Genomic DNA, 16,194 nt, shown 5'->3' on the forward strand with positions numbered 1-16,194 from the left:
TTGCTTCCATGTGCTTTACAAGTATACACCATATAATCCTCACAATAACTGTATAAAGTAGAGAACAGTAATTGATTACAGTTGATGCTTATGCCCTAGTCTTCCTGCTTTCATGGGGAGGTGGTTCACTGTAGTAACATTGCTGTTACTTACCCCTCACTCCGTGGGAGGAGGAAGATTTACCTGACTGTGAAGTTAGAAGAGTAACCTGGGGGAGCTCGATTCATCCTCTTCTCCCATTCAACACCCACTATTGGGAGCCAGCCTGTCCTCAGGAGGCATGCACACTGATATTATCTCTGGCTAAAGGTAAGAGACTTCACCTAGAGTATGAGCTCTATATTTCTCCAGCACAGTCAATTGTCCTCTGGGTAATTCTATTTATTCTAAGATCAAGCATTATTTTAAATAAGTGACTCTACATTCTAAAGCCATCTGCTCCAAAATATGTATTCTCTACCTGTTTAACCTCTATATTTATCTCAATTTATTCAGAAATGAGGATGAGATGACCTTAAATCCCCAACTATTATCCTCACACCCCACTAATGAAAGAGGCATAGAGGGCTTCGGTAACTTCCCTATAATCATACACTTTTTTGTTTTTGTTTTTTTAAGATGGAGTCTCACTCTGTTGCCCAGTCTGCAGTGCAGTGGCGCCATGTCGGCTCACTGCAACTTCCACCTCCCAGGTTCAAGTGCTTCTCCTGCCTCAGCCTCCAGAGTAGCTGGGACTACAAGCACGTGCCACCATGCCCGGCTAATTTTTTGTATTTTTTGTAGAGGTGGGGTTTCACCGTGTTACTCAGGATGGTCTCGATCTCCTGATCTCGTGATCCACCCGCCTCAGCCTCCCAAAGCGCTGGGATTACAGGCATGAGCCACCACCCCCAACCCTTTAACTTGAACCCAAGTTTCCAGAGCCCATGTTCATGGCTGCCATTTTAGCTATATTATCTTTAATATTCAGACTCCCCTGGAGTATTGCTTTTATCATCACTGGTTTTCACACATTAGGAAATTTGATGCACAAAGACAATATTTACACAGTCACTTAGCAACCAATGAGCAGAGCAGAGACTAAAACTCAGACCACTGACTCCAAAACAGTGTGCTTTCCACCATATTCCACTCCATCCAATCTAGATTCCAAAATAGCTCTTTTCAAATGTCATCCAGAAGACTTATATACAGGAAGGTAGAAATTAGAACACCCATTTGACAAGATACAATTGCCTTATTTTATTATTATATTTTATTAATACATAGTAGTTGTACATATTTATGGGGTAAATGTGATATTTTGATACATGCATATAATGTGTCACTATCAAATAAAGGTAATTGGGATACCATCTCCTCACACACTTCTCATTTCTTTGTGTTGGGAACGCTCCAAATCTTATCCCCTAAATATTTTGAAATACACAATAACTTGTTATAATTGCCCTACTGTGCTATCAAACACTACAGCTTATTTCTTCTATCTAACTAACTACATTTTTTAACCATTAACAAACCTCCCTTCTTAACCTCCTCCTCCCCACCTTACTCAGCCTCTAGTAACCACCATTCTCCTCTCTACCTCCATGAGATCAACTTTTTAGTTCCCACACATGAGTGAGAACCTGCCATATTTGTCCTTCTGTGCCTGGCTTATTTCACTTTGTATAATGTCCTCCAGTTCCCAAAGGTGGATAACATTCTCAATGTTACCAGGCAGCAGAAAGTGAGGCAATAGGATTAAAATATTACAGCCCACGTCAGACTTTTTTCACTACATCATATAATCCAATGTCTTCACTTAGAAATGATTTTAAGTTACTCTTCTCTCTGCCATCTTATTCATTTCTTATCTCCATTTTTGCTACTATTCTACACATGTCTTAAGTGCATAGTCAAAACAACCTCTCTACTCATCACAGATCATGTGTTTGATCTCTGAATGTGTTTGCTTCATTAATGTTGAATAAATTCATGAGCTGCGTGTGTTATTTTGTTATCTGAAAGGATTAGCATTAAATAAGTGTCTTCTGTTGCATTGTATTAATTTCATATGTGCTCACCTGAAAAGGTATGAGCTATGTGTGTTATATTGTTATCTGAAAGGATTAGCATTAAATAAGTGTCTTCTGTTGAGTTGTATTAATTTTGTATGTGCTTACCTGAAAAGGTAGAGTAGATTCTCCCGCTTCTGCAATGAGATCAATTTTTGCATGGCTCCACTGAGATTCGGAGAATCTGATTATTTTGCCTTGCTTTTGCAAGTTTCCATCTAGAGACGTTCTTGTAAAAACTGAGAGATTTGAATGTTGAGACAAATGATACCAAAACTGCACCTGTTGAAAACATGTTTTCAATGATATAAATATTCCATTGACCTGTCTCTGGTAGTTTTTCCTATAATTTGAAATATTCCTGACCTCAGGTGATCTGCCTGCCTCGGCCTCCCAAAGTGCTGGGATTACAGGCATGAAACACCATCTCTACTAATAATACAAAAAAATTAGCCGGGTGTGGTAGTGCATGCATGTAATCCCAGCTATTCGGAAGGCTGAGGTAGAAGAATCGCTTGAACCCAGAAGGCGGGGAGGTCGCAGTGAGCTGAGATCACGCCATTGCACTCCAGCCTGGGCAACAAGAGCGAGACTCCATCTCAAAAAACAAAACAAAACAAAACAACAACAACAAACAACAACAACAACAACAACAAAATTTTATATATATATATATATATATATTCCAAACAACTTCTGTGTTAAATATAATCTTCTCAATTCTCCTTTCCCCCAGATGTGTAACCCAGTCATGGGCAGTACCACTGTTTCCATGGAAGTTTCCAGAATCCTTCTCTCTGGCTTCTTACAAATATGAGAGGTACACGTTGAGACTCAACGTTACAAAATCAAGTATTACTATACAAACTTGATGTTTCAAACAAGAAAAACTTTCCTTAAAAATTATTTTCTTAGGTTAGTTTTCAAAACTGTAATTAATACTTTATATCAATTTAGTCTCTGTGGTAGCATTAACAAATAACGGGGAAGCTCACAGGATACTGTTCATCAATAATTGAGCCAAGTAAGACAACATTCTTTGAGGGTAGGGAGGCTTAATCATTTCACTTCCTATTCACCATCAATAATGACACAATCTAAAGGTTTGATGGCTTAACTGCATAGTGAAGAGAATAGAGAGGATTATGCCAGGTGCTGATAGCAGTAGGCCTAACATGAAATTGCGTACTGTTATTGATTCAACCAATATTTACTGACCACTTTCTAAGTACCTGGAGCTGTGTGAGGCAAAAATTAATTCCCTCAATGTTTTCTGGATGATTCATTCTGTAAAATATGTCCACAAAACCTCCATTAAAACAAGTTCAGGTACGCTGAAGTCAAATTTTTTTGCTTCTTCTCATTATCATATAACAGGTCCTAAGGCTGTATGTTTTAAAGAAAAACCCAACATTTAAAGATGAGGTCCCACAAAAGTGGAATACTTCTCTTTAGATTCAGTGACATTTTTTCAGGTTCATTATATTTTAAATTCTTTTTTAAAAATGTTTTCCCATTCACCATTGTGCTTTTATACTGATACATGGACAGATACTAGTGTATATATAGGCAAGCCATGTATTTCACTGTTGGGACCCAATTCCAATGATGAATGTTGACCAAAAAAAATGTTTTAAATGCTTTTTAAAAAAAATTGTTCATTTTAAAACACCAAGCATCTATTTGGTACACATCTTTATCAATGTCTACTTAATTGTGATCACCTGATTTAAAAATTCTGATTGTTTATTTCATTTCAGATTTTATTACTGTGCTTACCTTAATTCACACCTTGACAGGTGAGTTAGAAACAAAAATAATGGAAATGTTTAATTAAATTCCATGGAAAGAGAGGATTCATGTTTCTCAACTGCGATTACATTTTAGATCCCTGCTGTAAGTTTCACTATGTCCCAAGCTTGTAAATATGCAAAACAGAGCTTTAAACCTAGTTGTACAAGAGATATGCATGTCCCATCAGAATTTTGAGCTGTCAAACTGTCACTCAGTACATCACCAGTGTGAAGTTATTTTAATAGTGTATTAAGTATAAATGCCAAAGGGATCCATAGTCAATGGGATAAGAGCTCAGAACTTATATATAATTTACTTTTTTTATAGAATTTGCATTATGCAGACTTAAATTCTTAAGTTATTAAATACCAAGGAATGTTCCATTATCTTTTGAATTTTTGAGGGTGAAATCACTGAACAAAAGTTATTGATACAGCCCATAAATTTTTTTAATTCATTGTTTTTCCTTTTTACTTTTATTTTACGTTCGGGGTACATGTGAAGATTTGTTACATAGGCAAACACGTGTCACGGGGACTTGTACAGATTATTTCATCACCCAGGTACTAAGCATTGTACCCAATAGTTATCTTTTCTGCTCCTCTACCTCCTCCACCCTCCCCCCTAAAGTAGACCCCCGTGTCTGTTGTTTCCTTCTTTGTGTTCATTGTTTTTATTATTTAGCTCCCAACTTGTAAGTGAGAACACGCGGTATTTGGTTTCCTTTTCCTGTGTTAGTTTGCTAAGGATAATGGCCTCCAGCTCCATCCATGTTCCCACAAAAGACATGATCTTGTTCTTTTTTTATGGCTGCATATTCCGCAGTACATATGTACCACTCTTTCTTTATCCAATCTGTCATTGATGGGCATCTAGGCTGATTCCATATCCTTGCTATTGTAAATAGCGCTGCAATGACCATTCACATACATGTGAATGTATCTTTATGATAGAATGATGTCTTTTTTTTTTTTTTTTTTTTTTTTTTTTTTTTTTTTTTTTTTAGACAGGGTTTCACTCCAGTTGTTCAGGCTGGAGTGCAGTGGCATGATCACGGCTCACTGCAGCCTCAAACTCCTGAGCTCAGGTAATTCTCCCACCTCAGCCTTCTCAGTAATTGGGACTACAGGCTTGCACCACCACACCCAGCTAATTTTTTTTTTAATTTTTAGTAGAGATGAGGGTTTCACCATGTTACCCAGACTGGTCTTAAACTCCTGGACTCAAGCACTCCACCCACCTCAGCTGCCCAAAGTACTGGGATTACAGGCATGAGCCACTGCACCTGACCTACAGTAGAAAAATTTCTAGTACTGTAGGTATATGTACCCAGTAATGGGATTGCTGGGTGGAATAGTAGCTCTGCTTTTAGCTCTTTGCGGAGTTGCCATACTGCTTTCTGCAATGGTTGAACTAATCTACACTCCTATCAACAGTGTATAAGCATACTTTTTTCTCCACAACCTTGCCGGCATGTTATTTTTTGACATTTTAATAATGGCCATTCTGACTGGTGTGAGATGATATCTCATTGTGGTTTTGATTTGAATTTCTCTAATGATCAATTTTAAGTTATTGATACAAGCTGTGACTTCACATAAGTAGTACTCAAGTATGGAAACTCTGTGCCTCTCAACCTGGTACATGCCAGTAGCAGAACACTAAACCTTAAACTCCAAATCATGAAACGTGTCATAAATTCCTCACAGAACTTATTATAGTAATTTGTATTTTCTAAGTATTCAGTTAATTGCATTAAAAAAAGAAGAAAGAAATGAGAAGACTGTCAGTAAATGCTTATAAACATTCAGAAATATATATAGAGAAAGTAACAGAGAGAGAGAGAGAGAGGAAAGAGAGGAAGAAAGATAATCTATTCTACGTCAAAAAAATGTATAAGGCATTACAGGTCCTTAGGGACCTTTGAGTCTTTTGGAGGAAAAGTGGCAAAAGAAAATGAACATTTAATTATAATGAGCATAACTACAAAATTGTGAAAATAGTGTGGCTGTTAAATTTAAATTAATTAAAATTAAACAAAGTGAAAAATTCATTTTCTCAGTTATGGTTTTGTTTTTGTTGTTGTTGTTGTTGTTCTTGAGACAGAGTTTCACTCTGTTGCCCAGGCTGGAGTGCAGTGGTGTGATCACGGCTCACTGCAGCCTCCACTTCCTGGGTTCAAGTGATTCTCCTGCCTCAGCCTCCAGAGTAGCTGGGACTACAGGCACGTGCCACCACACCCAGCTAATTTTTGTATTTTTAGTAGCGATGGGGTTTTACCATGTTGGCCAGGATGATCTCGATCTCCTGACCTTGTGATCCGCCTGCCTCAGCATCCCAAAGTGCTGGGATTACAGGCCAGAGCCACTGCGCCCGGCCTCTCAGTTGTTTTAAATGCTCAATAGCTCTATGTAGCTAGTAGCTACTATACTTAACATAGGGAACATTGTCCATCATCCCAGAATGTTGCATGAAACAGGTCTGCAAAGCATGTATGTGAAAATTACACCAAACATTCAAATTTTATTTACTACTTGATCATTTTTAAAGGAAATGTTCTTGATGCATGCCTGCTTCATTCAAAACAAGTTAAGTAAAATGTTAATAAAAAGGGCTTGCTTTTATTTTTATTGGGTCTCCACTAAGGCAGATTTTATATATAGTATGACTATTCAAGACTTTGAATCACTGCATTCAAGAGAATTTCATGTGGTTAAAAAAGTTTCCAACAAACAGTTCTTTCTGAATATTGAAGATAAAAATGGAAGCTCCAATTATTTCATTTTTAATTGTATCCTTATGATTTTAAATTATTTCTATTTTTAAAAAATATATATGTATACATTAAATCATATATTTTACTACCAAAGGAAAGAACATCTGGTGATTTACACCAGTTACTGCATATGGATGAGTACCTAAGCTGGAGAGGGGGTGATAGTCTTAGTTCCATTGGCTCTCGTGTCTGTACAGTGCCTCTGGGACCTTGGGCTCTCTGATACTTCAGTCTGGGACACCCAAGATCATGATTCAGAGGTTCAAAATGAATTCTTCCTTATTTTTCTGTTTTCTTTCTTTCTTTTTTTTTAATTTTGATCATCTCCTGTTGAAACCCTCCTCTTCAAATTTCCTGCCAATTTTCTCAACTTCCCTATGGACTTTGTTCTAATTCCTTCTCAATCTCAGAGCTCCTTGGCCAGATCTTCATGGCCATTCTCGATTTTACTCCAAACCCTCAGCCACCTCTGCCTTCTCTGCTTCACATCAGACCCCTTATGCCTTCCTCAGTCTGCTTATTGCCACACTTGCTGCACCTTTATAAGATCTAGAATACGAAGATACAGAAGGACAAGAATAGCCAAAAAAGCAAAATAAATAAATGGGAGAAAAGAAAAAAAAAAACAAGCTAAGATATCTATAGCTCCTCAAAATTCAGCTGGGAATAAGTATATATTGAAAGAGGGGATCATTCATCACATACATAAACACACAGACACACACACACATCCCTCACCATTACCATAGTGATTTTTATTGCTCCTAGTCAGTTATGCTTTTTCCTGGGCATTCTTTTCCTGAACAAGCTTATGTTGAGGTTTAGAATCTTCAATAAAACAGAATCTGTTTTTCCCGTTTAAATGATTAATCTTTATGTGCTTTGATATACAGATTGGAGACAGCACCTGCTTGCCCTTTCCTCTGTAGACTGTTGCTTCCTCTAGAATCCATCAGCTATTCTAACATTGATCTTTGGATTAAACACAATGACCAGGGAATAGAGCACAACTGCACCATTGCAGGACATGATCCAAAATTACTTTTTTTCTAAATTGTTCTTTGACTCCAGTTCATTGTCCTACTTTGGGGACATTGTAAGACATGACCTTTTAAAACTCTTTGAGAGAGATTTGTAGAGTGTTATTATTATACTGGACTCACCCTCTTGTAGTTTGCAGCATTTTACACTGAATTGCTGTCAGTATCCCCCACTAAACAACATTTTGTTAGAGCAAGCATGTGTTTAGGTTGTTGTCATTATATTCCCTGCATCGAGGACTGTGATCAACACACTGTAGATAAGCAATATATATGTGTTGAATCGTAGGTATAATGTTTACTTTGGTAATATAGCAAGCACTCGGGAGAAGTCTCAGAAGAACTATTTTCAGTTTTGTTTATTTCTCTTTACTTCCTTGAATCTGAACCACATGTGGCCCTCTCTGCATTGGCAGACTCAAATGTGTAGGCTGGCCCTCATAAACTTTACTTTGGGATCCAACCTATCTCTGGTTTCAACTACCTTTGTCCTGACTTTCTCATTCATATTTGTAAAACAATCTATGAATTATCTTTTACTGAAGGAATATTAATGTACTTGCAAAACAAGTTGGAGAATTAAAAACAAAAGAAAGATCAATAGATGAACATACAAACTAACTTTGAAAGCAAAAGCTTCATATTATCCATCTTCCTGTATTTAATTGTGAAGTCCTAAAAGTAAGAGATTATGTTACTTACACAGTAACTCAAATATGAAAACTCAGAAAATATTAGTACCCACATTAATCCCCTTCATACTTTACATTTCCTAGTTAATTGTAAACAGTAACAGCATTTCAACAGCAGTAAGATAGAATAGCTTTGGGCTCCCTCGTGTTCTGTTTGTCCTATCTTGTATTTCAAAGAAAAATGCCAATTTTCCACTAGTGGCTGAAAGGACTTTTGAAGCATAAATTAAAGTCCGCATCTTGAACAATGATTAGCTGCAAGAACAATTGTCCATGCTGATGGCATGTGTTGGCCACATATAAAGTACAAGGTAATCCATGCAAAATGGCCCTAAAATCGTGCTGTTAGAAATGGCAACTCACGAGAAAGCTCAAGTTGCTTTAAATTCCTTTCAAAAAAAGAAAAAATTCTTAACTGTATTAGTCTGCTAGGATTATGTAGGAAAAAAAAACATATAATTTCAGAAAATGAAGGCTTTAATCATATCAAAGTACCCCACACTGGTTATCTCACTGCTTGACTCTACTACCTTATAATGAAGAACATTGGTTCCATGAAAGCACTATTATTAATACGTTCCAATTCAGAGGATTGGCTAGATTTTCCAGTTACCCAAGAAGGTAAGAATTTGTTTTGTTTGCTTATTCTGTAACTTTTATGTAAGAAAATATCGACCGGGTGCGGTGGCTCACGCCTGTAATCCCAGCACTTTGGGAGGCCAAGGTGGGTGAATCACGAAGTCAGGAGATCGAGACCATCCTGGCTAACATGGTGAAACCCCGACTCTACTAAAAATACAAAAAATTAGCCAGGAGTGGTGGTGGGCACCTGTAGTCCCAGCTACTCAGGAGGCTGTGGCAGGAGCTTGCAGTGAGCCCAGATTGCGCCACTGCACTCCAGCCTGGGCGACAGAGTGAGACTCTGTCTCAGGAAAAAAAAAAAAAAAGAAGAAGAAGAAAGAAAGAAAAAGAAAATATCACATATTGCCACAAACTTATTTTAAAAATTCATATTATAGTCTTAGAAAAATCCTGAGAACCTTAGCTATGTGTATCTCAGACTATCAATAACATTCTCCTACAGTCTACTCCTACTTCCTAAACTGGAAAGCATTACAAAGTAACTCAAATATCCTTCCTGCTAACTCAAAGACTCCTAAAATTCAAGCACATAGAGAAAAGCGTGAAAAACAAATATCTATTCTGGCAGTCTGCAGTGGCGCCTTGAAACAGTCTCAGTTTTTCAAAAACCAAGGCAAACCATTAAGTCAGTATCCATAGCCTTTAGAGATCGAAGCCTTGGTTTTGAGATAAACTACCAAGCACCCAAAATGTCCATGACAGCATTTTCACTGAGACCCCACCTAAATAACACCCCAACCCCAACTAAGTTACCAATTTAAGCAAAAATTAAGTGTCCTCAAGTGGAAACAATGATAAACTGAAACTCAATCCCAGTGACCACAAATCAATGGCTTTCGGGAAGCATACAATGATGGGAAAGGTAGATTACATTTTAAAATCATATACATGCATATGATTTCTCAGTGACTCTAGGTAAGTCATAGGAATTTCTAATACACTCTTAATATCTTCAAATTTCTGTAAAGCAGGCAGAATTAACACATCATATTCCTTTACATTCAATTTTTTCTATATATCTAACATTTGTGATCTCATCACTTTAATGTATGACCTTGAATTAAATCTAAGTTAGCTTGTACTTTCAAAGAAGAAGTGCTTCTGGTGTTTCCCCTCAAAAAAAAAAAAACACTCTATATCTATCTTTCTCTTTTTCTGTCTATCTTATAGGATTTAATTAAAATAAAGAGGTGGGAATGGGTAAAAGGCATTTGGATAAAATGGAAATGGAGACCAGGCATTTGCTTTAATTCTTATTCTCACAAAGAAATGGGAAGAAAAAAAAACAAAAGAAAGGAAAAGAAAGTATCTTTAGGACTTTAAAAGAATGTATCTATGGACACCACTATTAAGAACTCAGGGCACTCCCACTTAGACTTATACCAAACTGAAAGTATAATTAGGTTTATACCTCGGAATAATATGTCATTTATCACCAGGAATGCCCAAGTAAACTGCTCTAACACTATACTTACAGGCAATGAATTTACTGTGTGACACTATTGATCTCTTCATTATTTTCTGATAAGTAAAGATGAAAAAATTAGCTGAAATCCTAAGGGCCGAGAGGCATGTTGGAGCTCTCAAAATGACTGAAAATAAGACAAGCTGAATACAGACCTCTGATTTAGGTGTTACTTTTATGGAAAGCAAAGGAATTATGTTTACTGAATTAACATTATATTTGGTACATATATACCAATGTTTGGTACAAACATTGTTTACCTACTATGTACCAAATATTTTGCCAGGTGCTTTATTTAATCACATTTTAATCCTTGACATTATTCCATATAATCGTGTATGCTTCCAATGTAAACGCTGACATTTAATCCATACAATCATGTATGTTTCTGGTGTAGACACTGAGTCTCAAAAGGAATATACAATTTGTCTGAGCCACAGTTAGAAAGTGGCAAAAGAGACTTGAACCAAATCTAACTAGTCCATCCTCTCTAATATGCTGCTGAAATAAAATGGATATTTCACTCCTTAGTTTGTGTTTGCCTGGCACCAGAGGACTCATTTAAAAAACTCAAATTTCAGTAAATATAATCATTTCCATTTGTCTTTCTTTCAACAAACACTTATTTAACTGACTTTATTTTTCTCAATGTACATTGTTGGCCAAAAATTTTGGCAACACGTATCCACAGCTTTAGATTATTGAAATGACTGTGTGAAAAGAATATAAAATAACAGAAAGCTTTAATAGCCCTCAAAAGAATGGTGCCAGTTATGTGTTACAAATGGTCTTCTAGAAGGACATAGCATTTTGTGTTGAAATAGCGCATGTAAATCTCTTAATTCATTATTAAAGTGCTAGTAAAACATGGCGGGCATTTACTAGCAGAGTAACCCAAGCTCAGCGATTTACAACCACAGAATGGCCAGTGGAAATTCAGAACAGTTGATTACCTGACATGGGGTAGAGGCAGTGAGCAATTTTGTAAGAACAGGACTTCCAAGCTTGGCCACCCCGGGGGGGCGCTGTGCCTCCAAATAAATAAACGATCCTGCAAAAACAAAGGGAAAGTCATACGGATGCAAGTTCTCTTACACACTTAGCTGTTCTTTGCTCCACAATCTTATCCTTGCACATGCTAAACTATCAATTAGATAAAGAAAAGTACATTTTTTACATATTTACTATTATGGTTTGTAGATAACAAATAGCATTTATACCGGTATAACATTAAATACCTAAAATAACATTTAATCAATTAAAACAAGCTCTTGATCCAAATCACCTAAAAAAACATTTCTGTTGGCTTCATTTATGTCATAGTGTTTGACATCAAATTAAATGAAGCTTCTAAGCTGACAATTAGATATTCAACACGCCCTTATGAAATACCCACAAGAGCTTTATTTTTTAGTTTCTTCACAAAGTACCGAAGGATATGAGCTTATGGAAGGAATTTTAGTTTCTCCCGGGTCTTACGTGTTTGACATTGTTGTCTGTGCTAGAGGGGATCAAAGCTTAATTAAAGATCTAATCTGAACATTAACAAAATCACCACTTTTAGATTTTAACTACGACGGATGTGCTCATGGCAAATGTGCAGGGGATAACATCTCTCAGCAGCTTAAAAGATCACAGGTTCAGAGCTGCTGTCTGGGGTAGTTTCATTGAATATTGAAGACTTACAAGGAAGGCTATACCCAACAATGTCAAGGTCTGATACTGCCCTTTGATAATCACAGTGATAGGCAATTTGGAAAACCAACTATTTTCATTGGAAAATACCGTATTCAGAGAGTGATTTTCCTAGATACAAGTCAATGCCGACTGCACACAAAGGAAAGGATTTAGAATTAGAATGTATTATTTTATAGACTCCATCACATGTTTAACCAAACAACCAAGGATGTGAGTCAGCAGTGTCATCTTTGAGTGGGAAAAATAGAACCCAGTTTATATTGTTTTTAAATCTCAAAACCTACTTGGAAAGATAAAGTTTACTGTCCCCAAATTCCAAATTACAGGTAATGGAAACAGTGCATGCGAGCAAGTTCATTAAATTCTCTATGCTTCACCTAAAAAGGAAAAGAATGGGAAAAGTTGATTTTGAAAAATTCTTCCACCTAAAACTGCTCAGGTTTAGGTAAAATTCAAATGAATATTTTTTAAAAGATGATCAAAATTCTAAAAACAAATGAACCGATATTCAAAGACCTTACTCCTCCAGTCATTCAAAAGAATATACACAATTTCAAACAAGCTGGTTAATGAAGGTGAGAACATGTACACATTAAGACGCCAAAATCTAAATGAAGCAAAAGGCCTGAATAAATCGTTTAGACAACAAAAGTAACTGAAAAAGTAATGAAAAGAAAATCTAGGGAGAAATGTATGGTCCCACATCTGAGTTAAATTTAATTTTCTTTTCTTTTCTTTTTTTTTTCCTGAGACAGGGTCTGGCTCTGTCACCTAGGCTAGAGTGCAGTAGCATGATTGTGGCTCACTGCTGCCTGGAACTCCTGGGTTCAAGCAATCCTCCAGCTTCAGCCTCCCACTGGGTGTACAGGAGCACACTACCACATACATTTTAAATTTTTTTGTAGGGGCAGAGTCTCAAACTCCTGGCCTCAAGCAATCCTCCTGCCTTGGGCCTTCAAAGTGCTGGGATTTCAGGCATGAGCCACTGCATCTGGCTCCCTATTTAATTTTTAAAAAACAAATATTTGCAACATTATTCGAGAAACCTCAGATCTTAGAAAAATATGGAGAGCTCCCTGATTCATATTAGGTTGCCAGAATATCTTTAATTTTTAATAAAATGGATGAAAATAGGACAAAATTTAAAACTCTAGAGAGCAATCTCACTTGTGAGCATAGGAACAAATATTCTAATTAAAATGATGTCGAATAAATTTGAAATTGTTATCCAAAAATAGTGTGTCTTGATTAATCTGAGCCTTCCAAGAATGTAGGTTTGGTTTAATTTAGGAGCTCGGTCTCCATATTCAGTTACAACAACAAATGAAAGTGTCAAGTCATAGAATTCTATCTAAATGTTGAAAAGACTATGAAAAACCAGTGAACAATTTCAAGTCACAAATCTTAATAAAATAAAAGGAAATAATTAAATAAAGACTAGTGAACAACCTCAAAATAAATAGCATTCTAAATGGCAAATGATAAAACAATATTAATTAAAATGGGAAATGACATATTTCTGTCACAACTATCAATTAGAGATAATATTAGGCAATATTTATAATCTTAGACTAATATTATCTTAAAGGTCTGGTGAGTGTAGAAGTCAAGGAAATAAAATATCTAGTAGACATTATAGAAAAAGAGAAGTAAATTTCCCATGTTTTACCAATAATATAATTGTAAAAATAGAAAGCCAAAGTATTCCATTTTTTATAATTATAGTATCATTTAGAAAATTTGGTAAGCTAAATGGAAACAGATATATTACACAATTACTTATCTTATCTTAGCAGTAAGTTTCCAGATACATAAACAGCAAGAAATGTCCAACTCCTGATAGCAAAATTAATTTTTTTAATGTAGGAATAAATTTAACAGAAAAGGGACACAATTTATATGAAGAACATTATAAACTTTGTGAAAGACTGCAAACTCTCTGGTTAGATGAAAAGAGATAACATGTTTCTAGATGGAAAGATAATAGAATTAAAATATGAAGTTACTGACCATTGATTTGGAAGCTAAATGCTATCCTATGATAATTTTAACCAAATATTTATAAAGTTGACAATATTGCATTAAAATTAATATGTGCAGGTAAGGGGTATAGAGAGTCTAAACTCTGACCACAAGCCCAGGGACTTCTAGGAACACGTCCCTTGATTTATCTTCCTATCAGCCTGCTCTAAACAATGAGCCAAGTTAGAGAAATGTGGAATTTACCAGTTTTATTCCTGGTCATGGCAAGGAGTTTACTTCTGGTAATCAGAATTGTTTATTGTAAAACTCTTACACACCCACATACCCCAGAGTGGCTATGTGACCAGCACAATATAAAAATTAAAGGACAGAGTGAATAGTCTCCCTGGGTTAAAGTGTTCACATCTGGCTCGACCTCACCTTCTGCAAAACAGGTACCTTGTTGATGCACTGGCCTAGAAGTAACACCTTGCATGTCTTAAGAACGTTAGAGGCCAGTCTCTATAACTTTCACAAATGCAAAAGTTATAAACAAGCATTACCATATAGAATAAAGAAATGAATAATAAATAAAATTACTCCAGTTAGGTTTGGTTCAGGAGTGCAAGAGGGGTTTAATATTTAAAAAATCAATTTACCTTACAGACAAAAAAGATAATCTGACAATCATATCATAATAGATGCTGAAAAATACTGAAAACTTTCAAAATACATTCAATTTCTTAATTTTTTTAAAAAGCACACTCTTGAATAGAAGGGAACATTTTTATCTGATAAAGAATACAATTTTTCAGTAAGCATGGCACTTAAGGTTCAACTATTGACAACTTTTCCTCTGAGAGAGAAATAAGACAAGTCTAGCAGCTACCACCAGTTCTATTCAACACATTCTAGAAATTTTGTCCAGTACATAAAACAACAAAAGGAAGATAGAACTGTTAATATTTAGAAAAAAGGAAATAAAATTGCCATTATTTGCAGGCAAAATAATTGTGATCCTAGAAAATAAAATATATATGTATAAGTTCCTAGCTATGATAAATAAAATTAGCAAGGCCACTGGATACAAGGTCAATATTTTCTATAAAAATGCATTTCTATATGTCAGCAATAATCAAAATCAGAAGTTCTTTAAAAGTAACACAAAAACCTAGGAAAATACTAGCAAAAGATTTTCAAAATCTCTACCCCGAAAGCTGTAAAATATTACTTAGTAAAATTAAAGAATCCAAATAAATTGAGACATTGGAAACATTTGAAAAAAATATTTTTCAGTGAAATGCAAATAAATATTACATATGAGAAATCGTTGTACACCCATTAATTGGAAATTTTTAGAGAGAATTATAATGCCTCTTGCTGGTAGGAAAATAGGAAAAAGTAGTCCCATTTTGTCACTAAAAATTGAAGTACTAAAGTTTTAGGGTAAATGAATCTATAAATGTTTATTGAAAATATAAATACATATCTTGCTTAAAAAATATAGAAGTCTCACTCCTAGTTATTATCTATTGCATAAAATCGAAAGTATCCTACAGGAGGAAATGTGTACAAGAATAAATTTGAAACATCGTCATGATATTGATGTCATTGGATAGGGGAATAGCTAGATACATTATGGTATATCCAAATCAAATAAATTTAGCCAAATAAACAAACATGAATCCAGTAACACAGACTGGATTTTATCTTCTGCCTTAAACGAGCAAAAGAAAAATATTAGAAAAAAAGCATATTTAGCATGGACTGTCAAATATAGGACAATGGGACTGTAAGATAGTGATAGATCACAGGATAGTGATCTCTGAGAGAGGGGAAACAAATGAGTTAAGTCCTGTAATTCCCACAGCTTACTGCCTAGACAGAGTTTCCAGGTGCCTGTGCAGAGGGGAAACACAGGAGTGTGGTAGTCTCCTCAAGTTGAAACAGATAGAGTCGGTGCTTTGGGGAGACCCACATGGGTAGAATTCATAAGACAGAGTGCCAGCTGCCCCTTTCAGGTACTGGAGCTTTGAAAAGACAGCAAGCTCCCGAGATCTGCAGACAG

At 35.8% G+C, this 16,194-nt stretch overlaps 1 protein-coding gene across 1 annotated transcript in view; it reads right to left on the reverse strand.

Moving 5' to 3' along the window:
- LOC129144193 (MAM and LDL-receptor class A domain-containing protein 1-like) overlaps positions 1 to 16,194 on the reverse strand; it is a 42,155-nt gene that overhangs the window by 7,323 nt on the left and 18,638 nt on the right. The window contains exons 6-7 of the mRNA XM_054685559.2: positions 11,420 to 11,517; positions 2,166 to 2,339 (exon numbers count right to left, since the gene is read on the reverse strand). Of these exons, the coding sequence (XP_054541534.1) occupies positions 2,166 to 2,339; positions 11,420 to 11,517 (272 nt within the window). The remainder of the gene's footprint in view (positions 1 to 2,165; positions 2,340 to 11,419; positions 11,518 to 16,194) is intronic.

This window comes from Pan troglodytes, chromosome 5 (genome assembly GCF_028858775.2).
Source record: "Pan troglodytes isolate AG18354 chromosome 5, NHGRI_mPanTro3-v2.0_pri, whole genome shotgun sequence".
In the NCBI taxonomy this organism is placed as follows: Eukaryota; Metazoa; Chordata; class Mammalia; order Primates; family Hominidae; genus Pan; species Pan troglodytes.